Source organism: Hypomesus nipponensis, chromosome 19 (genome assembly GCF_054491055.1).
Source record: "Hypomesus nipponensis isolate SF chromosome 19, ASM5449105v1, whole genome shotgun sequence".
NCBI classification, from domain to species: domain Eukaryota; kingdom Metazoa; phylum Chordata; class Actinopteri; order Osmeriformes; family Osmeridae; genus Hypomesus; species Hypomesus nipponensis.
The window spans coordinates 8,474,590-8,498,526 of NC_140379.1; the positions used below are offsets into that span (position 1 = coordinate 8,474,590).

The window sequence follows — 23,937 nt, forward strand, 5'->3', positions numbered from 1 at the left end:
CAGCGAAGGTGCTGAAGTGGACAGCTCCCTTACCAAGGAAAAAAAAACCGGCGGTGATGAGACGGTAATTCATTTCGATTGCCACGATGGGCCAGTCTCTTGTGCTCTGATAGCTGACTTTTAACATCATCGTCAATCAGCCGCGGATGAGAATACATGAATGGACATTCGTTTATGCTTTTGAAAAGCTGAGCTGCACAGTTTATTCCCCACTCGGAGTTTAGCCGCTGATTTGTGACACCTGTGGCTGAATCAACACAGAAAACATTGTTCCGATCTGTATGACTATTTCACGTCCCAGAAGAACAAGTAACCGTTTTGGATGTTGGTTTGTTATCTATGCAGTGGACTAATCTCCAACGTGAAAGCGCCAAGGTAAAGCCATTTACAGGATCCATTCATATCTAAGCCTCTCGACTCTGACCATAGACAGGAAAGAACATGGATAGAGAGGAATTTGCTGTGACGAGTGCGCTGAGTGGATTTGTATGGCTGGTGATCTCCAGTGGAAACTAAAAAAAGACCTTGTTGAGAACAGCATCGTGCGGGTCACAATCTCTATTACGCATCATTGATATATTCCTATTGTTTTGCTGATAAATACCACATATAATAAGGAACCATGGCTAAAGACGAGTGCAAAACCATGCTAGATGCTCTGAACAAAGTGACTGCCTGCTACAGACATTTGGTCGTCGCTTTGGGCAGCACCTCGGATTCACAGAATCTGCGTGAAGAGCTGAAGAAGACCCGAAAAAAGGCCCAGGAGCTTGCGGTGGCAAACAGGACTAAACTGACCGCACTGCTCAAAGACAAGACCATCAGCAAAGAAGACCGGGCAGAATACGAACGGCTATGGGTGTTGTTCTCGAGCAGCATGGAGCTGCTGGAAGTGGACATGAAGAGATCCCTGGAGATCGGGCAGGAATTCCCCCTAAAAGTCCCAACAAGACACCTCATCCAGACTGGGATGACAGGCAGCACCACCACCGTGGCGGCCCGCGCCATGAGCGTGCAGAACATGAAGTACGAGGCAGACGCCAACATCGATACGGCGGACCTGAAGGAGCTGCAGGCCGAGATCACGCAGGTGGGGCAGATGATGGAAGAGATGGAAATGAAGGTACAAGTGGCGCCCTGGGCGGTTGAAGCAAAGCAAGAGGCGGGCGCAGAGCTGAAGTCTAGTCTCAGTGTAGGAAACTCCTCCGTGGGGGTCATCTCCATATGCGAAGAAGAACCCAAAGAAGACGGGGTGGAAGGAGAAGGTGGCGTCATGAGAATTTTTGCAGGGATCATATTCACGGCTATTCTATTAATTGCTGGTCTTCTAGGATACTTAGTAATTAACCTTTGAATCGGAAATAAAAAATGTAATTTAGAGACAGCAACACACAAACAACCTTTCCTGATGAACACTAGTCAGTCAATGTGTCCAGGGGAACACCACTGTAGGAGGCAAAGAGTTCAGAGTCTCCACCGGGGAGAACGGTATGATGTTTTGGAATCTAACGGGACATACTGGGCTGATCAGTCTCGTAGAGGCTTGCAGAATGTGTTCAGTGGCTTTTGTAGCTACAATGTCATAGATGTAAATGAGGTAATCACTTGAGAGTATTGCTCCATGCGACAATGAGCGTGGTTTAAGTACTACCAAAGGTAGCTTACGGGTAGTTGTGGTAGCCTAAGTTACTGAATGTTTTAGAGAGAAAAAAAAAAGAATGCTCAAACAATGAGTTACTACTGCTAAAGTTTGAATAACGTCGGTATTGTCTTAACCCGAATGGAAAAACCTCATACGCATAAATGCTCTGTTGACAGCATTTTTACCGTCGTGGCGCTGTCCAATAAAATTGGCGAAATAAGGCATCATTTTTTTCCGCTTGGCATTTTCAATGCAGATTTATAGCAGGTTAAGCATTTATTCTAGAATATATGTCAGTGTTTCCATAATGCACATGCACATTCCAGGAAGTGAATGCACTGCCTCCTAGCACAGATCCACAATACGTCATTTTTTTCAAACTTTCATTCAATCAGTGGCCTACCACTGAAACAGTTTTACAACAAAAATACAAAACATATTTTCATGAACTTGATAAGACAGCAACATTCTATGCTACACGTATAGATGCGTTTTGCCATTCTATGGAAAAAGTCACATTCTCAGATGTTCACAATGCATCTAAAGACATGCTTGTTAAATTATGTCTGAGGCGCTTTGAGCAGTGAATGTACACAGTGCAAGAGTGGCATAGTGTGTTTGTAAATACTGTATAGTGTACTACTGTTTCAAATAGTGTACATACAATGGAGTATATTTATAATAATAAAATGATCACGCACAGACTCATGTGTCGGCAGTCTAACTTGAATGTAAAAAAGTATGGCATAAAAGCAACCCTTATGTAACTGTTTACTTTTATGCATAAATATCTACTCAGTTCATTTTCATGAATTAAATCATGATTTTATCATAATTATTTCATTTGAAAGTAGTCTAATAGGTTTGTTTTAAAAAGATGCATCTTGAACCTTTTGGTTTCAATTGACATTACAATACAACTAACCCGGATAATGGTCAGCCCTTTTAACCAGGTGCTCCACATTAAAACTCCCTGGCTCTTGATTGAAGATGCTTTTCTTAGACAGGCCATTAAGGCTCATGGTGACAAGATCCTTAGTTTATAAATATAGCATATACACAAATATCAAGATTAAAAAAGTAAATGTAGCTGCCCAGACCTCAGGTTGCTTTGGTCTCCTAATGTGATTACTTTTAAGTATCTTTAATGAGATCTAAAGACAGTAGGTTGAAGTTGACTCTTGGTGCTGGTTTATAGCCTGAGTTCCCGCAGGCTGAGAGAGGTCTGGAGAGGGAGGTGAGAAAGTGGGATTAGAAGATTAGAAGAGAGGGAAGCAGATATGATAAAAAAGAGACTAAGACTTAACCAATTTTAAGGAGACCAAATGTCAGTACACAGATTATCAGACCAATTTAGCTCAGTGAGAGGCAAGATCAAAGTGCAAGTATACAGTAGCAAGAGTAGAAATATCTTTGATAACTTTGAGAAGGTTTTGATCGATGTGGGCAGTATCTGCTTAGGGCAGACTTGTTACCTAAATGAAGCTCTAAAGAAAAAGAGCTCATGCATTTGGAGCTGGGAACTTGCAATTTTCCCTTCGGATCAAATAACAAATCTTAGAGGTCAATTTGAAACAATTATATTGTGCTCTCTGTTGTGTATTTTCTGCCTCAAGGCCAAATATGGAGGTGAAAGGATAATATGCATGTCAGATTTAGTCTAACTGTTTAACAAGTACTGTAATACACAAGCCAAGGGAGCAACAGAGAGGATCTCTGATGAGGTGCTGGGTTACAGGAAGTCTCCAGCTTCATGCATGTGAAAATTACACCACAGGGAATTGCAGGTTCTCCTGTGGAGCTAAATATGTAGCCAACTGCAGGCTCATTCAAATGTATTATTCTTGCCTTTTGTTCACTATTGGCATAGTCAGGTTCAACTGAATTTCTAATACATTGTGAACAAACCTTACAATAAATCTCCTTTCTGATTCTCTTTTGTCATGACCGCAACTTCTCTGAGGAAATAACATGAAAGACTGTAAAAATGGGTAATGTTAATCATTCTCAGAGAGAAGGGTCGCTGTCATCCAGACAAAATCCGACACATGACACAGTCACACTGTCATTATAAATGAATGGGTTACATTTTGTTTTTCTGTTCATTATCACACAGACATTAAGTTTTTTACCAATGAGTCACAAACCACTTGGTATTCATAACAGGTTTACACCCATTGAGAGCCTTGCGCATCCTAGATATCCCAAAATATAAAGGTAATTAATTAAACATGACCACTGCAGAAAGAGATTTGTATTAAATAAGGAATAAGCTTTTTGAAACCTGGTACTTTCACTTTATGACGTTTCCCTGAAGGTATGAAAACACTGCTCAAGGAGTTCCAAAGCTTTGTGTGCCAAAGCTTACATGCAACTTCCAGATTATTTTCTTGCATTTGGTAACTGTGACATCCAACACTTCAATGAACATACCTTCATTTCTCTCCAGGGTTCTTTCCATGTGTTGCTTGTGTGAAACGGGATGTGTGTGATTTTTTGGAAGGGGGGTGTTAAATTAGGCGGAGAGGTGGTGGCGGGGGGGGTGGATTCCCTGTAGAAATCATCACATCTGGACAAAACAGGTAGGTAACATGCACATCCTACAACACAAGCCTGTTGCCATGGAGACCATCCAGAGCACCTCTGCAACAGTACTGAGTGTGCAGCGCAATTTCATCCGCTTCACCCCCCCACCCCAACACCCCCCCCACACACACACACTCCCATCCACCTACTCACTTGCACACACATGCTCCCAGATGGGTGAGTGGGATGGGTGAGGAAGGGAGGAGTGAGGCAGATGGTGATATGCATCCACCTTAAGTAAGCGCAAGAGCACATAAGGATCAGACATAGAGATACTCCTCTTTAACTGGTCAAACGGATGAACAATGAGAGAAAGCTGATCAATGACAGTCCATGCGGGTTGGGGTGAGAGGCTTGGCCTTTCAGACTGATCCTTTATTCATGAGAGCCTCTTGAAAATGATTCATAAGGCCATCTTGAATCCTTACTGTAACAGATGTTATCCTAAAGTCTGTCCACCAAATCATTCTGTCCCAAATTTCCAACATAAGTGTGGTTTTATATACTCCACAAATGTGATGCATCATAAAAGTCTGAACTGGAGGGCTAATGGCTGGACAACAGAGGGTGAAAGATATTCTAAACAAACTAGGTTTACACAACCGAGGGTGAAGGATATCTGCATTGCTCAGTATACATGGGAAGTGATGAGACGAGTCCAGAAAATCAAGCTCACCAATTGTAGTCAGATTAATGTGGGCCTTGTTGAGAGATTTAGACACAGAGAACATTGCCTCACAGGACTAGGGATATTAAATATCTATAGTTGTAACTTAAGTTATTATTTTTCTCTACTTTAAACCCATGGACCTGTTTTGCAGCAATCACCAGATAGACCATCATTATCTGATACTGCGCCAATCCTCTCCAGTCTCATCCTCTCTGATTGCACTCAATCTAGCTCTATATAGCATCTTGAGAGCTCTTGTCTGTAAAACTTGAAAGAACTGGACTGCATTACAATGATGACAGGTTTCCCCAGATATACATTGCCATTGGCCATGGAATACAAAATGGTCAATCACATTCAGTTTGTATGTCATCAAGTTTAGATTCCGTCATATTGACGTTCATGAATAAGAACCCCAAACATGAAGATCAAAGATTAACATTGAATATGGTTTATAATAGATGGATTAACTAGAGAACATACAATTTTAAACATAACCATTTATCCTGCCATGAATGCTGCCACAGGATGTTGCAGCACAACATGAAGGGAGCATTCCCTCATAATGAAAATAATGAATAAACAATGAGTAGATTAATGAAAGACACAGGGAACAACCAATCTGACAGGTTTCTTTTAAGCGATTATTTTTACTGTCATTAATTTGGCATTAGGGACACTGCTATGAGGGGACACCCCTGAGCAGCAGTGGTGGAAGGTCCTGCTGCGCTCCTACCATAGACATGCATACCCCCACTGTGAAGGAGGATCGTCCCACCTCTGTTTGACGGGGGCTCCCTTAATTGAAGTAAAACTAGCAGGAAGCTTGTTACTATGGTTGCAAGCCAGGCTGGATTTATTTTAAAATGACATAATCACCCTTTAGCTGAGGTAGCATTGAGATTAAACTCACAAATTAAAGGAAAGGGGGAAGAGAAAGGACTCCTAAAGTAAAGTGTAGCAGATCAGGAGATCCATTATTTAATTCAAGTTTCTTCTTTAAAAGTGTAAGTTGGAAATCCGAAGGAAGGCTGATCGGAAAGACTACTAGGCCTTCTACTTCTTACCTTTGGCTGAGTGATTTTATTGTTGTTAATGGAATTTATGGGTAACAATGAACTGCTAAGTACTCTGTTATACTGTTTGTAAAAAGGTCAATATTTTAGTTGGATTTGATTTGACTACCCTGTGTGAAGATCGATTACATCCTACCGTGGCCCTTTAATCTCAGGGGAAAAAAATCAAAAGCCCAACCAATAAAAACAATTTTAACCATCCACCATAAAATTAAAAAAGCAGTGGCATGAAGGCGGGTTCCTCGCGTAAACTCTAATTCCCAAAATGCTCAACGGTCACAACAACGCAATACCATGTGATCCATACGTTAGCATTTATTTTCTGCTGGGGCCACCCAGATCTGGGCCGACACGCGGAGTTTGGATTGGGTGACGATCCTATTTTAAAACAAAAAAACGTGAGTAAATAACAAATTTAACCTGCTAGTTAAAAGGATTAGATGGCGAAACCTACGGGATATTGCATGTGTCAATTGTAGTTGTTGATTAAATCAGTGAGCCCATACTCCTCCCAACTGTTGACTATCGGCGCTCTGTCTAATACAAAACGAGTCTACTCACATCACATGCCTCATTGCTTGTTCAGCAGGTATCGGACTGCGCGTGCGGGTGCAGCCAAAACAGAAACAGGCTGAATGGGAGTAACAGAAAGGTAATATAAGAAGAACATTGTATGTATTATTCAATTGTCCTACATCTTTTTTGAAACCAGCCATATACACTTGTAAAAATCACATGGAAGAAATGGGACTAGGACGTTTTTCGTCTGTGTAGCTACGGACATTGATGTTTGTGACTTCAGGCTAACATTAGCGCGCTCGTGAGCCATCAACAGCGGTGATTTAATCAGATGTCCGTGTTGCTAGGAATATTCCAGCGGTGCGACCTATTTTTAATTTTATCATTCAGGGTAATTGCTCTTGTGAGCTTGTAGCGTTACATATGCTTAGCTGTCTGGCGGTGGCAAACATCTCAGATAATCAAAAATGCCATCTACTATAAACAATTCTGAAGACAACAAGATACAATTTTGTGTACGGTCGGTATAGAGTGTTTCCGTGTATGTCAAATATCTTTTCATAGTGAAAACGAGGGAGGCATGCAGAAGTTCTGTTCGTGATTCAATCACAGTGATAATATGTCAGCTTCACTTGAAGGATCTCACAGGTCACCTGTCCGACGTGTCCTATTACAAGTGTTGCTGCTTCGTTCTTTAGGAGTCATCGAAGGCAAAATGATTCCCATATGAATAAGTTTTTCTGTTTGTTGCCATGTCAAGCAGAACATTTATTTTCCAAAGTCTTGTGGGGACTGGTAAGGTATCTCTGGAGGTTATTATGACATGTTCACAGCCAGGTGTAAGGGGGTCAATCGGCGAAACAGGGTGTACTCTCAAAGAGCCTTGACTCGACTGGTATGTGTAGCGGAGAAGCCCCATGTTATAGCTTACTAAGAAGCTTTCACTCAGAGATGGGGTTGTTAAAGGTTATTAAAGTGGGGCATGAAAGGGCCTGGTCAGTTTTTCTTCTATTGCAAATTCTTCAATTTGTTGTCATTGCAGGTCCTAGAAAGGCTTCCTCTCCTTCCTTGAAGACGATACAAACCAAGACTCGGAACACCTCACCTCCCGTGTCCTAGGAAGTTTACAGCCTGAGTTCCTCATATCTTAAGCTGCAACTGGACCTCTTTTCTATGGACCTGATCTCTCCCATCCACCTACCCTTGGCTCTTTGATAGTGGATAGCAAGCCCTACGAAGGACAATAGTCAGAGTGGGGTTGGGGTGTAACTCCCAGCTGGGTGGTATCCTATGGCAATTAACAGTGACGTGGCAGACTGGAGTGCCACAGGGAGCGAGGACTCGGGTGAAAGAGCATGGCTACTGCAGAGTCCAAGCGTGGAGTCCATACGGCAAATGGAGGCAACCCGGGACAGGAGTGGAGGGGTGTCTGCCATTGGGGCGGTGTTCATTGTGGTCAACGCGGCACTCGGGGCGGGGCTTCTAAACTTCCCCGCTGCCTTCTACATGGCGGGAGGAGTGACAGCAGGTGTGGTTCTTCAGATGGTGAGAGCATCTTGTAGCCCAGAACCCCCTAGAAGCTACTATCTTACTCTTGAGGCCCATGTAGAATCAGATCTAAAAAGACTTGTGTGTCCTATTCATTAGGCATTCATTACTTTATGGTGCCCTCACTGGCACATAGAAGTTCAAAGTTAGAGGTGAACAGTGCAAGCCTCGTGATCTATTATTGCTCATATCCATGTTTTGTCATATTGCTTGCATGTAAGAATTTGACCACAGCAATGTGTGTGTAGACAATCTAGAGGGAAGCGAGAAGCGCCATCAGGGTAACACTTCCTGTATTCCTTGCACGTTTTCAGTTTATGCTGACCTTCATCATCAGTGGACTGGTAATCTTGGCGTACTGCTCTCAGGTGAGTGTTGGGCACCCTTTCTGTCCCCTGCACACAAATACTGTTTTACTTAAGTTCCTCTCCTTTCTCCCTGTATTCACTCCTTCCATTCCTCTCTCTCTTCCATCTCTAGGTCAGTAACGAGAGCACTTATCAGGAGGTTGTGAGAGCCTCGTGTGGGAAGGTCATGGGGGTCATCTGTGAGGTCGCCATCGCTGTTTACACCTTCGGCACCTGCATTGCTTTCTTCATCGTCATTGGAGACCAGCTGGACAGATGTGAGTTTAAAACGTTAAAGTCAAAGCATTGTTGTTTTCTAGACTCTCCGTAACCCTGCTCATACTGTAGCTAACCCTCAGTGCTGGCTCTGGTGTGACTTAGTGATTAAGCTATGTAGTTAGAGGTAGTATTTGGTTGGAGTGTGGAAGATATTGGGTCATATCATTGGAGTTAAGGGAAATGCCTGGCTTGGGGTGAAGGGGACATAAAGTCAGTGGTTCAGCTGTCTGTCAATGACTGATGTCATATGACATAAAAGTGCTGACAGCGAGCAGAAACATTCTCTTGGTATGCTTGCATACATGGACTATGACCCATGGGTAGATCAATAGGTACTATTAAAAGTGAAGTGAGTAGTTGTTACTCAGTATATGAGGATCAATCTGCCTGCCCATGCTCCTGTCTGTGTCTCTTTCTACCTCCGGGTTTTCATCTCTGCTCTTTTCCGACTGTCTGAGTTCTTCATCTTCCCCTGTCTCCCTTAACTTCCCTCCATGCAGCCTTTCACAGATCTGAACTTGCTGGGGGGCAGACAGCCGTGTTGAGAGGCCTTTGTTGTCACCTATCCATTAATTTTCCATCAAATTTCAAACAAAGCCTGTACATCTTCCTTTCTGTGTTTCCATAGTGATAGCGGCCATGTCCCATGATCCTGAGAGTGTTGTCAGTAAGACTTGGTACACCGACCGCAAGTTCACCATCGTGGTCACTGGTGTTCTAGTGATCCTTCCTCTCTCCATCCCCAAAGAGATAGGCTTCCAGAAATACGCTAGGTAAACCCTTCCTCATCCAACTACAGTTTCATTCCTGTGCTTTAAGCCTTTGGAAACATCCATCACTCTTTAAACTGCATGTCATTTTACTGTAACATTAGGCCCTACTTTGATTGTGCATTTTTCTTGTCTGTAGTGCTTTGAGTGTTGTGGGAACCTGGTATGTCACCATTGTTGTCATCATTAAGTACATCTGGCCGGATAAGGAAATGACCCCAGGATACATCCCAACCAGGTGACCTTACACAAGTACAGATTGAAGCATTGTGCACTGTAGAAAATTCACCAAATGTAGACAGGAGCTACAAATCCCATCATGCGTTTCATGTGCTGATGAGCCTGTGTTTGTTTGACAGCCCATCCTCCTGGACTGCAGTGCTCAACGCCATCCCCACCATATGTTTTGGCTTCCAGGTACCTGTTTGTACTGTGTGTGTGTTTACATATTTTGAGAATACTTGTAAGGATGTACATATAATGTAACATAATACGCGTTAAGGTGAGAATCAATGAGAATTTGGAGGTACTGTCTTTTTGTCCTAAACTCTCCCTCCCTCCCTCTTTCTTTCCTTCCCTCCTGTTCTATCCCCCTCTCCCCTTCTCCACATGGCAGTGTCATGTCAGCAGTGTGCCTGTGTTTAACAGCATGAGCAGGAGTGAGATCAAGCCTTGGGGAGGTGTAGTGACTTTTGGCATGATCATCTGCCTCTTTGTCTACACTGGCACAGGTATGTGTGTGTTTGTGTTGTGTGTGTAATGTGTGTGGAGTGGGGGGCCGGGAGATGACTTATATTATGAATAGTAGAAACATATTTGGAACACACGGGTCGGTTGCTATAGTAACAGTTATTGTGATCTCCCCTTCAGGCGTGTGTGGCTTCCTGTCCTTTGGCTCGAATGTCAGCCAAGATGTTCTGATGTCATATCCTCCGAATGACATTGCGGTGGCCATCGCACGAGCCTTCATCGTGGTCTGTGTCGTCACCTCCTATCCCATCCTGCACTTCTGTGGCAGGTGAGACTCTGGAACGCCTTGTATCCTGTGTATACAGTCACCGCTGTGAGGATGGTTGCTGGTATCCCGAGTTGTCAGGGTTCGTCAAGAAAAGTGGTTTCTTATCTCCCCAGGGCTGTGCTGGAGGGGCTCTGGCTGCGTTTCCATGGCGAGCAGGTGGAGCTGTGCGTGCGTCGTGAGCAGAGGCGCAGGGTCCTGCAGACGCTGCTGTGGTTCACAATCACCCTCATCCTCGCCCTCTTCATCCCCGACATAGGCCGCGTCATCGCCCTCATTGGAGGGCTCGCTGCCTGCTTCATCTTTGTCTTTCCAGGTATCATAATCATCATCTTGGTTGTTTCTTGTTGATGCGGCTGTAGTACTCATGGTTTGAACATCTGTAAACATGGTGTGTGCACTTTTCCAGGGCTCTGTCTGATCCAGGCTAAGCTGTCAGAGACGGAGAACAGATCAGCGAGGTAAGATCAGACCCCATCTACTGACATCAGTTGAACTGCAGTTGTTGGGACCACGATGTTCCCATGGTCGATTTAAGGGGATTCTCTTAATGTCTCTTAACCTCTTCTACTCACAGTTGGCATGGGATGGTGGTTTATGGTGTTGTTATGGTTACCATCGGAGCGTTCATCTTTGGCCAGACCACTGCCAATGCAATCTACCAAGACATCAACAACCACAGCTAATAGGCAGCCAGAGGAGTCTTGTCAAGAGGAGGAGGGGGAGGGGGGAGGAACAGGTCTTCACTGTCTTTTTGAACTTAGCAGGATGTTGGGGATCCAATGCACACATGAGCTCTGACCCTTCCTGAGGCTCCTTATAAAGGCCTCTTCTGCATGCAGCATGGCCTGTCCTGTTCCTCAGCCATGGAGCCCTCTGACTCGACAGGGCGCAAAGAGTGACCAATGACAAGGGACCTATCGAATGGAAACACATTGTGTATTTTTTAGAACCCAATGCGAATTTTTAAATTATGGTTTAGATTCTGATACGTTTTTTGAGCCTTGGTTTTGCAGTCTAGATTTGACCACTATCTGACTGAATCAGGCCCAGCATGCTCTACGTGGCGTCAGACCCACTTCCTGTTTACCTGAGCTCAGGTGTGGAGGACCTCCCTGACACTAGTTCAGCTGGCCAGCAGTAGGTGACCCGGAGGCCTCTCTCAGTGACACTAATGATTTTAAGGGGTCCTGTTTTAAGTTTACTGCCAAACATATTTTGTTTATAGTACTTTAGTAATTCCAGTGATTTAGCAGAGGCAGCCTGATATCGCAGCCAACAATCATGTGTAATAATGTGGGAAGATAATCAGGACTGTATAATTTAATACTTTTCTTAAACTCTTGAACTGACTCATTTGTACAGAGTGGTAAGGGATACAAATAAATCAAGTTGAAAGGAGTTGTTCCTAGTACAGCAGTTATGGTTTTATCTTGACTTGAATGAGACTGGAAATGCTTGAAATGCAATGGATTGTTTAGATGAATGCTTTTATTCTCACTTGTAACCATAATAAGAAGTAACTGTTTGGATCAATAAGCCATCTAGTAATTAAGTCCTCTGCAGTGGATCATTGTTGTGATGAAAGTTCAAGCTCCTGTGTAAATCTTTCACTGGTTTTATTGCACGTCATTACACCATTTCTGTTTCCCACAGAGATAATCGTAGCGATACCTCAGCTTTTGCCATACTTTTGTACAGAAACACATTTAGCTGTCTGACAGAGCTTGTGATCAAACTGTACTTGTCATTGTTGTTATGGTGCTTTGGTCCTCATTAAAACATGTCAGCCTTTGTGGATATGTATAAACATATATATATTTGTACTGTGGTTCAAATATTCAACAGGATCCTGGCCTGGATAGCCATCTCATGGGGGGCAGAGTAATGGAATTAGTTTTCAATCTTTAGATTCCTTTATAAACTATTGTGTACATTTCCAAATCGATTATCAAGGCTCCAGTCAAACCCTATATTCCCCCCGAAATAAATCAACCAATAATGATTTACATGGTTGTTATACAAGTATTTATTACAATTTCAAAACAATCATAAAAAGTATGGTGTTAATAAAGTGCTGATTTGAAAGAAACATCTGAGTAAAGGCACGGCTTCAAACACCACACTTCACCACAGGAATGTTTTGCTCAGTGACAAACAGTAGATTGTAGGGTTACCAAAGCAATGCCCAGGACTGAGCACACCCCAGAAACCTCCACTGTTTTTGAATGTGATAAAGTGGTTTACTGTACATTTATATCCCATCTTAATCCCATCATCATGTTCCCTGAGAGACAGAGCCATGTCCTTGATCATTGACAGGTGCCGTGATGTCACAGGAAGTAAGCTCTGGAGCATGCTCAGTAGGATCCGTTTGTGATGAAGGCCTGAAACATGTGCAGGGCGGGGCCTGGGGCCCACTGAGGCACCATGTGACCGGCACCCTGAAACAGGGACAACAGTGGGATTGGAACACTGTTCGCTCATTGACAACCGAGGGATGCACCCCAATTAGATCACTTTCTCTGACAATTAACAGCATGTGACCCTACTAATAGTCAGGGCTTACCTTTACAGTTAGGAAGGTGAGGTTGCTAAACTGCTGGTAAAAGCCGGCAATCTGGTTATCAAAGATCCAACTCTGATACTTGGTGGTTTCCTACAAGACAACAGAAACACCTCTACTGTAAAGTAGGCAGAAAATATCCAAAGTCTATAGTTTATCCCATCCATTGACTTCACCATCTAAACAACATGACAAAACACATAGCAGCCTGACCTTCTGGCCCAGCTGCTCCACAAACCACTGGTCTCCCAGGAAGTTGCAGGCCATGTCAGTGTCTCCATTGTAGACCAGAGCCCGGAGGCCCACAGACAGCAGCTTCAGGTACACGTCCTTCACTGTGGGGTACAGGTTGGTGTACTGGTTCCCAACCTCATCACTACACAAGCAGACAGAAACACTGAGGTGAACTTTTTTCTTCTCTCTATTTTAAGATCTTGGATATAATAGTACTGAATTGGTTAAAGATGGTGTAGAAAACTACATTCGAGAAAACATTGTAGCTAGTGTCCTGCTGTTACTACTCTAATACACCAGTAGAAAGGGCGGTGATGAGTTGGGCCATGACATGAGGGAGTATCTCGCATTTCCGGTTTATGTGGGGCGTAGTGGGTAGTGTGGAGTTGTGGGTAATTCAGTTTACCTGCAGATGTCCCAAGGAGGCAGTGTGTCAGGAATATGAAGAGCCTTCCTCACATCACCCCTGTTTAGCCAGTTCATCTGAGCAGTGCTGTTGATGCAGGGAGGGACTTCCCCCAGCGAGATGAGAGGAGGAGCCGGGGCTGACACTGGAGGTGTAAACTTCAACAACTAACGACACAAAATGACAACATTAACAAACATTACCTAACCCTCAAGCCTGTTGTGTTGTGTCCTTTACAAAAGGGAATTAGTTGTAGGAATAATCTCGACATTATAACCAGTTGAAATCATACAATGAGCTAAAAAATAAATGTTTGAAATCCACAGCAATAGCTTATGTTACTGTAATACCACATTTGTCCACAGGAGAGAGGTTACCTGGTAGGTCTCCCAGTTGTTCCTGTAATTCCTGAAGAGATGGTGCATGCTTCTCTCATAGCCTTTATGAGACTTGACACCTCCTGCACAATCCAGGTACAGTGCATACTCATTTAGTCCAGACTGGTAAATTATGCTGAAGGCTTGACCCAACTGAAATGGAGTTTAAAGAGGCACAAAGCAATCCAGTAAAGGTGAGGCAGCAGGTTTGGTCTGCTATTCTGCTACTGTCGTGTAAGCAAATCCAAACCGCAAAGGACTCGATTTATACCAGTGTCTTGCAGGTGTCCCGACTGTTATTGTAGAAGTTACAGCCTTGTTTGTTACAGCAGTTGGTGTTTAGATCATGCCACAATCTGCAAATTGAAGGAAAGAAAGTGGGTTGGGAAGTACAAATTAATTGTAGTAATGGACACCACACTCATAGGACATTGATAGGTGCAGCTAAGTGTGTGTGTTTTACTCACTCCTCTCCAAAGAGGCCATGGTAGTAACCAAAATATATCAAGGATTGGTCATTCAGGTTGAAGCTACTAAGGCCGTTACCCACGGAAAAACCCTGGGAATATACAGGGGTCATCACAGTCAACACACGATTTTAGATAATGATTTACATGTATTCATTTAGCAGACGCTTTTATCCAATTATACATATACATACTGTCAACCCATGCTGAATGTGCACAGAAAAGTCTGCTAAACATCCCCTCACCTTAAAGTTGACCTTGGATGTGCCAGTAGCCACACGTAGACTGAGGGTTGGGGCGTAGATCCCACCGTAACTCTCTCCGAAGATGAAGAACTCGTTCTGGGTGAAGTTTGGGAACTTAGCAAAGAAGCTCTCCAAAGCCAGGTAGTTGTCATCTGCAACCTGGAAGTCAAGGATAAATAATAAATAAACTAAATAATAATACTGCTTGCTAAAGCTGCCAGACTAGATCCCAGGCCTACTGTCAAAAAACACTTCCTAATTAGGATTGGATGGATTAGGATGGTTTTCTATACAGCCATCACCAATCTTTAGATGTAAAATCTGTGATTTATCTATGGAAGAAGGGTCTAATTGAACAGAATATGGCTATGGGACTATAGTCTTGAGAATCTCTGATCCATAAACACCAGTGAGTTTTTACCTGATCATCGTCTGTTTTGTACACCTTGTCGTCAGAGTAAGAGTAGCCTACACCAGCTGGAGACTCCAGGTACAGGACGTTGGCAATTTTATTCCAGCTGAATTCATTCTCATACAGAGTGGCACCATCATCATTCACCTGAGTCAGAAACAGACAACAGTCAATATGTTCACATCCTTCACAATCAACATTTTAACAGCGTACAACAAAACCTAATACCCAATACATGGGAACATATGGATGGTGTTTCTGCATATGTGTGTGAGAGATTTAACTGCCTATCCATCCCCCAGAATTAGACTAACACAGTGTAGACATCCATATTTAAGCACTTCTGGTGGCAGACAGGGTGCTACACTGCTTACATGGAAGGGGCCATTCTCTGATAGGAATCCGTCCAGCGAGCTGCATCCCGGGCCTCCGTTCAGCCACAGCACCAGGGGATCCTTCAGTGGGTCCCTCTGGGAAGTCACAAACCTGAGGGAGCAAGGGAACAGGAAGTGCAGGGGGAATGAGGGTGCCAGGTAGAGCAGGCTTTTGTAAAACAAAGAATTCCACATTCATACAAAGCACCTTTATTATATACGAGAGGTTTTAAACAGAGCTTTTGAAGAACCTACCTTGCCAAAGCATACCGTTTTATACTGATATCATGGTGAAAACGTACACGGCACATCATTCTGGACATATTGTGAAGCTACTTTTTTTTTGCCTCGAGGAAGTCAACAAGGAAGTAGGCTACAAACAGTTGTGAGTTTGCAAGATAACCTCTCATTTACACTGATAGCTAATAGCCTTCGTCCTGTAACAGCTTACCAATAGTGAAGGTATTTCCCGGGGCTAGCTTTCAGATAACCAGACCATTGTTGGTAATTTGGTTTGAAAGACATCCCTGGCAGCATAGTCACCTCGTCCGGAGCGTACTGTGCCCATGTGGGTAGCCAAGACACAGCGAGCATATACACAGCAAAACCCCAAAACATACCGGAGTTTCGGGTTTTCATTCAAAGTCAGAAAAATAATAAACAGACCTGATTCCGATGACTTTCCCTGTCTGAAACGCAAACTCCGATCTCATGTAGCCTACTTTTCTTGTAATCATAGACAAGGGAGGTCATATGACTACAGCCTGGTTCCTCTGCCCCGTCACGTGATTATATTACGTGGCTTCTGTCATTTTGCGCACGGTTGTGTCACCACGGTCATTGACTGCTCTTAACATAACCGTACGCAGCTATGGATAACTTGTCCGGTTTATTATTATCTAAATATGTTTACGATGACAGAGAATATATGAAGTAGTTTGTATTATTAGGTGATAAAAGATCTGCATAATTCAGAATAGAAAAAAAATGCTCAAAAAGCGAATGGGCTTTATGGGACGGATACATTGTTACATAGCGCTTATTTATAAAGTTGAAATTGTATCGGATTTTGATGTAACTTAACTGAGAAAACCAGGTGCCTTTATTGTACAAAATGTACATAATGCATTAGTTGTTGTTCTTGGGTGTGGTCAAATGTTGGGGAGGCCTGCCTGAAAGGAAAAACAGCAATATAAGTAAAAAAAGAAAGAAAGAAAGAAAAAGATTTAAGAAAAAGAAAAGAAGTGAGTATCAGGCATGTTTAAAACAATCTTTCAAAATAGGATATTTTAGTATCGATAGACCTGGCTGTTATGAAATGTGTGTTGAGTGTGTGCATTTGCACTATTATTAAGCTTCTAGGTCTGACTGTGACCTGTGGGGTTACGCTATAGTGCTACAGAATCTCTCTCTCTTTCATGGTAAGCTTGTCCCATAGCTTTGCCTTGAGAGAATGGAGGGACAGAGTGACTCTTTCTCCCTCAGCATGCAGTTGTCAGACTGTTTGAATGAGTGTATGTGTGTGTGTGTGTGAATTAATTATTACTGTGTTGTCTCCCTGTCTTTGGGTATTAGTCACCCCCAGCAGTTTTGGGAAGATCACAGAAACTATGGTTCCCTCCTTCACCCCCCCTTACTCACCCTCTCTCATCTTAACTGTCTTCAACCTTCATTCTCCCTCTTACATATCAGAAGAGGAAGACGCATTTACATTATGCTTTTGTCTGAAAGGGTATGGGAAATTTTAGTTTTGGCACTGGGAGGAGGAGGGTATGGATGGCTGTAGTCTGGACACTCCTTCCCCCCTGCCTCATCCTCTCCTGGAGGCCACATGCATAGAGGGGCGTCCTGGGCACCGTTAGCCCATTGTCCACCAAACAATGACCTCTGTCCCTCTCCCAACGCTGGGCAGGGACAGAGGGCTGTAGGCTTTCATGTGAGTGATTGTGCATTCATAGCATATGGCTGCCACAGAGACCCAAGTGCATCTCTCTCCTGTCTCTCTTTTCACACACCCTTTATATCAGGGTTTAGTCTGTCCAGTCAAGTGCACCCCTCCTCATATACTAATATAACTTAGTCTGAGTCTTACCACGTACTATTATGATCACCTATCACCTTCAGCTTATAGTGTCCAGACCAGATTGCTGGCACTTAGTGCTTGCTGTGTTTGGACCTTGCTCCTGAACTGGAATAGTTGCATCCTCCTGATGTTCTAGTAGGTTGGGGGTGTGTGGGGTGTGGAGTTGGGGGACGCTCCCCTATAGGAAGGGCAACCATTGACCTCACTGTCCAGCCTGGACCTCCTGGGAAGACCCCTTTGTGGGCTGGTAACCATGATGGACAGAAATAGGTCAGTTAGTAATTTTGGATAGAAGGAAAGCTCCTGTCCCTCGACACAGCCCATTCCCTTCAGTTGACCATTACATGTCCAGCATGACCTGCAGTATTTAGTACCCAAATCCCAACTCAAATGGATAAGTATTCACACTCAATGTCTTTCTCATATACATGCTAACAAAATCACACTGATAATGGCAGAAATAAACTTCAGTCCTGATAGCTTTGTATTATCTCAATAACAAACTAAATAAAAATCCTCACTTAAAGCTCCAAACACACAATGAAGTCATAAAGAAAGTTAAAAAGCACGGTTGACCAACAAACCAACTTTTGATGGATCATGGCCAAACCATCATAAAGGTACCTTTAGTAGGCCAAACTTAAATCTATGTCCACATGAATGCAACGTATATCTATGTACTCATTGATATAGCCTATAGCTCCCTTTTATTTGCATGGAAACACTGACACGTTTATTTGTGTTGAAGGTCTTCCTTCTGTGTGCTGTAAAAAGTAAAATAGTTACGCTCCCTTAGAACAGGCGTCATTCTATTGGCTGAGCACGAGATCTGAGCTGCCGACAGCCATTCGTGTTCGTCGTCTTGTTTTCTGGATGAAGAGGAAGGAAGGAAGACGTAGCCGTGACTGTTGGGTGACAGAAGCAGTTGGAGGGAGTTTTTAAACTGCATATCGCCTTCACTTACAACGGAGGTCGCCATTAATCGACTGTATTCAAATTGTATTTGAACTGAATGTTAAGGCAGTTATTTTTGTCAATACCCTATTCCAGAAGCCAGGCCGGTTTTGGGATTGCAAGGAACAGTTGCAGTAAGTTCCAAGTTTGCTTGCTTAATTTAGTTATTGCAGCTCCACACATCTATCGAACTAAATATATCTTCGTATATTGTGAAATCTTAAAGAATACGGTGCGTTTTCACCCGTGGCTGCTTGCCGTCTTCCTTTCGCAGATACTCCCTACACTTCAAATCAACCGAGCAGCGCGCCCCTAACGGCTGTAGATACAACGTTGGAGTATCTGTCTGTTTTATCGACTGTCTGCAGCTGGCTGCAGTGGCTTGTCACGGGAACACCAAGCGGACCGATCCCAGACCCAGACAGGCACAGTAATAAACACAGCCACGATTTTGCAACTGTTAAGTTTCAACAGAAGGAGCGTGCCAGTTCACGGTCTGCCACCTGAGAAGCCAAATAGCTGGCTTAGGCTTGTGCTGGTCAGAAATAGCATAAACAAGCCCCATTCTAGTAGCAGTCGGCCCAGACGGTACTCCATGGAGGTGGAGGTGAGCCGAACCGAGCTCGAGGCCATGTCCGATGGACAGACTCCAGCAATGAGGCACGAAAGGAGTCTTGGACTGCTCACGACCAAGTTCGTAACGTTACTGCAAGAGGCCAAGGACGGTGTGCTGGATCTGAAAGTAGTGAGTGATGTTGCTTCAAATATCTGAATTTATGATCAACAAGCTAGTTCGTCACCAAATCAGCTAGCTTGCACTAAACTCGGATCAACAGCTTGATCATTAATTGAGTAATTTGCAAAAATCCCAAAGTAACTGCGGTGCTTTTAGCTGCTGAACAATATGGCATCATTGGGTGTTCAAAGTTGCACATTTCCTCTTTACTAAAGTTCCTTTGCACGTTTTATTAAAGTATGTGACTGAAAGAAGTAGTGTTAGAGGACTATGCTGTTTAGTTTTATATTCCATTAGCCAGAGTATTTGTATGTTTTTTACTAGAAAGGATTTAATTGGAATTAAATTGGCAAGCAGAGAGTGGAAGCGCCTCATTTTCTTTGCCAGTAATACTTTTCTGGATGAGTAGAAAGGGATGGAGCTAGAGAGCTTAGGTTAAGTCTTAGGAAGTCTTTCTTCAGTGGGTGGCTATGTCATGGTCTGTCATTATTGTCTAGGTCTTTGGTACCCCCCTCTGATTTTCTCATAGGATTTTGACCTCTCCTTTTATTGGCTAAGAGGGCTGTGACCCATCCAGTAATTGTCTGACAGACCCCTCTGACCCCTATGATTTGACAGTTCTAGAAATCCACATTGGATGAGGCTTCCTTCCTGGTGTCCCACCCCAGAAGAAAATTCTCTTTACAAGGTTGTGTGTTTTGGAGAGAGGTGGAGGGGGAGAGATGGGAAGAGAGACCAAGTGACAGAGGGAAGGATACAGTGGACGGAGAAAGAAAAAGAGAGATGGAGAGAGAAAGATACAGAGGGAGAGGAATACAGAGAGTGACAGGGAGTAACAAGGTGTCTTCCTGCTTCTTCTCTGCAGGCTGCAGACACTCTGGCTGTCCGACAGAAGAGACGCATCTATGACATCACCAACGTGCTGGAGGGCATTGGACTGATTGAGAAGAAGTCCAAGAACAGCATTCAGTGGAAGTGCGTAGAGAGAGTGTGTGTGTGCATGTGTGTGCGTTTGTGTGTGTGTGTGTGTGTGTATAAACACTGCGTTCTTTGTCTAACAGAGGAGTGGGTCCGGGCTGTAACACACGGGAGATCGGTGATCGGCTTGTAGACCTGAAGTCGGAGCTGGACGATCTGGAGAAGAAGGAACATGAGCTAGACCGTCAGAGGGTGTGGGTCCAGCAAAGCCTCAAGAACGTGACGGAGGACTCCCACAACATGCCATATCCTTACTACGCTCACACATGCAGGCGTATGCACACACATTTCCCTACAAGTCTAACTTGGTGTGTCCCAGCTCCCTGACTGGCACACACTCTCATATTTCTGCTAATCCTGTAATGGTTCATAGCTCCAGACCTTGACTCTGACTAACTCTCGCCTATGTGAACCATGAGGACATCTGCAACTGCTTCAAAGGTATGCCTCCCCATCCATCTCTCTTCCTGGTTCTATCTGTATCTCTCCTGTTGAGTCCTGCGGGGTTTGTGAGGGAGATCCCTGGTGAATGTTGCCTGTAACGACGGTCTCTGTCTCTACTCAGGGAAAACCCTCCTCGCTGTGCGAGCTCCATCTGGAACTCAGCTGGAAGTGCCCATACCTGCCGCTGTAAGTCTAGAACCGCCTCTTCCTTCTACTGTCCCTCTTTCTCTTTCTCCTCCTTCACCTCCTTCGCTTCTGTTCTGCAAGCCTCTCTTCTTGCACAAGAATAGTAAGTGTGCATGTTGCTCCTTTTGAACAACCTGTTCAAGGTGGGGATGTGGCACCTTGACACCACCTCACAGTTCATTGTTGTACCGGCACACACACACACACATACACACACACACACACACACACACACACACACACACACACACACTCTACGCACTTCCACTGATGGTTGTTCTTGGACTTCTTCTCAATCAGTCCAAGTCAAGTTAATCACAGTGCTGAATCAACATCTGTGTTCCTCTGATTCCGGAATGCCGGCATGCTATCTAAGATTACACATGGGGCAGCACTATGCTTGGTTTAGTGTTAACAAAGAAAGCCGGCATGAGAATGGGTCATCATGATTCTCTGTTTAAAAAGGGCTTTTGTTTGATCATCCTAGGTGGTCAATGGTAAGGGAAAGTACCAGATCCATCTGAAAAGCACCGCTGGACCCATAGACGTTCTGCTCATCAACAAAGATCCTGTTAACCCCGCCCCCACGGTGGTCCCAGTCCCGCCCCCTGAGGACTTGCTTCAGAACGCCCAAGCATCAGTGGCCTCTGCAGGTGCAACTGCGAAGACGGCCACACCCAACCGGACTAGGGCAACAGACAGCATCCAGAGTCTAGCCGCTGTTCAGACCACTAGCAAGACCAACCCTAAAACAAGAGGTATGGCACCAGGTGAATGTTAACAGTCCAAAAAACAGTACCTGCAAAACCTCAAGTGGAACATGTCCTATTCGGTGTCTTTCTTTCCCTTATTCTCACTTTCTCTATCATCTATTTTGTTCTCAGCAGAGACCAACAACTCAAACACACAGACCCTCTCGTTGGACACCCAGCCTCTTCAGTCGTCAACCTCATTGGTCAACAGCTCTCCTCATAAGGAACCTACCACAACTGACTGTAGGTTATCTTGTTTTCAGTTAAACATGTATTATTTGCTCGACTGTGTGTGTGTGTGTGTGTGAGGAAGGACAGAAGACCAGCTGGGTATCTTGGCACTGGGCTGCTGCACCAACGGTTTGTGTCATCTCATACACACACACAGTTCATCTGTCTAGTTAGCATACCCTTTTTGACCCAATTACTATTTCCACTGTCTAACTGTTGTCAACCCCAATGCCCTGTTACACAGGAAGCATCTGCCAGGGGGCTCACTAGGCCCTGTTATACTTCAGTCGGAGATCTTGTGTGTGTGCCAGATGTTGGTGTATTTTGGGGTATTGTTCATAGTGTACGGCGGGCTTTCTACTCCTGGTATATCATTTGGTACTTCATGATGGTTTGGTCTTTTTTATGTGTTTTCGTTTCAGTGCTTGATTTCTCCAAAGACTTCTCTGATGTGTTTGACGCAACCAAAGGTAGAGAAAAGTGTGGTGTGGTTACACCTGGTATATCATTTTTCTGATGTGCTGAATTTCCTATTATATTTATTATGTCTCTCTCTCCCTCTTCCTCTACACTCTCATTCTCTCTTTCCCCCCTCTCCCTTTCTCCCACTCTGTCTATCTCTCCAGAAATAGTGAGTGCAGATCTATTGGAAGAGCTCATGGCATCTGAAGGTGAGTGATGATATAATCATGTTTTCCATCATAGGGATTTTAGTCATTTATATATATATATATTGCTATATACTGTAGATATGGTTATGTTTCTATCTATGTCTTACCTGTTTTTCCTGGCTATTTGTCTTCCAGTCTTCTCTCCTCTTCTTCGCCTCTCTCCTCCACCAGGAGACTGTGACTATATCTATAACCTGGATGAAAGTGAGGGTCTCTGTGACCTTTTTGACATCCCCATACTTAACCTCTGACCTTTAAACCCTTCTGGGTGAATTTTTTTATTTCAAGAATCAATTTATCACTTCTTTTTTTTGTCACAGATAATTGAGCTATTTTTAGAGTGTTCTTATATAAGCGATTTTGATGGACCCTTTTTTGGCCGGACAATTTTTATACTATACTTTTAATCTTTGTAAAGTTTCCATTTTCAGTTGACCTCTTAAAAGGAAACGTTTTGTAAACAAGCATCCATCTTATTGGCTGTTTGTTGATTTGTACTATTGTCATTACAGATAAGCTATTATAAAGCTGCAAATATGTTTTAGCATGACCTTGCACTACGAAGGGGAGGGGGCAATGAAATGCCAGTTTTTACTGCTACCATAGCCGCTGCACCTCATAGACAAGGAACTGTAAAACTACATGACACTGCAAAGCTCAAGTGTTTTTCTCTTCTAATGTCAGGTGGTGCAGTGTCTTTCCCTGTCCACTAGATGACGCCCAAATGTCACAGCAACCAGTTAATCTGGGGGCAATTTATGGTGTTAACAAATGTGCCAGAGAACTCAGGTGGAATACATTTGATCAGCAGTCTTATACAGGGTCCCATGTTTTTTAGCATGGTCATTTATATTGTATATAATATATCATCTTTCACCGGGGTCAGTACACTGGACAGGGTCAGCATGATGCATTTGTACTGATAAATGAGTTTAGCCTTGTCTTGCAAGACTGTAAGTGCTTTGACTGAAAGAAGACATGTAAATGATTATCATTATGTTCCATATTAGCTACTTTAAAATTGAGTATTTTGTTCATTTAAAATGTGTTTGGAGTGAGAGAAGGTTGGTGTGTGAGAAATAATTGCTGTAATATACCAAAATCATTATTCCATGTCAGCCATTTCTATATGTAGTGTATGTATGATGCTGATGAACACCCTAACATGCCTCTTTCTGTGTTGAACGTTTTGCAACCACAGCACTGTGCTCATCTGACTTTACCTTCTCTGTGTAAGACCTGCGGATAATACATATGTTGGTGCAGAGGCTGAGGGAATGTACGCTTTATGAAAAGTTCCTGTTTTTCAGAATAAAACACGATGTTAACTGGTTTTGATTTATTTAGACTTTGTTGCATCACTTGATTT

The 23,937-nt window shown here is 43.5% G+C and overlaps 4 protein-coding genes across 13 annotated transcripts; 3 read left to right on the top strand and 1 right to left on the bottom strand.

Moving 5' to 3' along the window:
* The first annotated feature begins 622 nt into the window (after nt 1-622).
* LOC146246796 (regulator of G-protein signaling 9-binding protein) lies at nt 623-1,601 on the top strand. The gene has a single exon (XM_084682920.1). It carries the CDS (start codon nt 623-625, stop codon nt 1,352-1,354), a length of 732 nt encoding a protein of 243 aa, XP_084539046.1. The 3' UTR covers nt 1,355-1,601.
* A 4,949-nt stretch (nt 1,602-6,550) lies between these two features.
* slc38a7 (solute carrier family 38 member 7) lies at nt 6,551-12,266 on the top strand. 2 transcript variants are annotated; one of them, XM_084683123.1, is made up of 12 exons: nt 6,551-6,626; nt 7,536-8,038; nt 8,356-8,409; nt 8,522-8,666; nt 9,296-9,440; nt 9,577-9,675; nt 9,797-9,854; nt 10,054-10,168; nt 10,308-10,455; nt 10,569-10,768; nt 10,862-10,913; nt 11,030-12,266. In XM_084683123.1, exons 2-12 carry the CDS (start codon nt 7,784-7,786, stop codon nt 11,136-11,138), a joined length of 1,380 nt encoding a protein of 459 aa, XP_084539249.1. In that variant the 5' UTR covers nt 6,551-6,626; nt 7,536-7,783; the 3' UTR covers nt 11,139-12,266. The 2 variants fall into 2 exon arrangements, with proteins under 2 accessions (XP_084539249.1, XP_084539250.1); XM_084683124.1 differs by lacking the exon at nt 6,551-6,626 and having other exon boundaries at nt 7,899-8,021.
* A 191-nt stretch (nt 12,267-12,457) lies between these two features.
* On the bottom strand, nt 12,458-17,710 carry LOC146246798 (lysosomal protective protein). Of its 5 annotated transcripts, none has more exons than XM_084683122.1 (12): nt 17,633-17,710; nt 16,618-16,705; nt 15,534-15,645; nt 15,169-15,306; nt 14,748-14,906; nt 14,503-14,594; nt 14,307-14,391; nt 14,036-14,188; nt 13,659-13,825; nt 13,232-13,394; nt 13,022-13,111; nt 12,458-12,896 (listed from the first exon to the last, which is right to left on the bottom strand). In XM_084683122.1, the coding sequence occupies exons 2-12, from the start codon at nt 16,653-16,655 to the stop codon at nt 12,813-12,815; spliced, it is 1,281 nt and encodes a 426-aa protein (XP_084539248.1). In that variant the 5' UTR covers nt 16,656-16,705; nt 17,633-17,710; the 3' UTR covers nt 12,458-12,812. The 5 variants fall into 5 exon arrangements, with proteins under 5 accessions (XP_084539248.1, XP_084539247.1, XP_084539245.1 ...); XM_084683121.1 differs by having other exon boundaries at nt 17,626-17,694; XM_084683119.1 differs by lacking the exons at nt 16,618-16,705; nt 17,633-17,710 and adding an exon at nt 16,200-16,413.
* On the top strand, nt 16,659-23,896 carry LOC146246799 (transcription factor E2F4-like). 5 transcript variants are annotated; one of them, XM_084683125.1, is made up of 12 exons: nt 16,659-16,777; nt 18,667-18,704; nt 18,845-19,315; nt 20,172-20,281; nt 20,368-20,528; nt 20,681-20,725; nt 20,850-20,914; nt 21,402-21,684; nt 21,799-21,909; nt 22,320-22,367; nt 22,524-22,568; nt 22,704-23,896. In XM_084683125.1, exons 3-12 carry the CDS (start codon nt 19,166-19,168, stop codon nt 22,817-22,819), a joined length of 1,134 nt encoding a protein of 377 aa, XP_084539251.1. In that variant the 5' UTR covers nt 16,659-16,777; nt 18,667-18,704; nt 18,845-19,165; the 3' UTR covers nt 22,820-23,896. The 5 variants fall into 5 exon arrangements, with proteins under 5 accessions (XP_084539251.1, XP_084539253.1, XP_084539254.1 ...); XM_084683127.1 differs by lacking the exon at nt 18,667-18,704; XM_084683128.1 differs by lacking the exon at nt 16,659-16,777 and having other exon boundaries at nt 18,313-18,704; nt 21,802-21,909.
* Nucleotides 23,897-23,937: the final 41 nt, after the last annotated feature.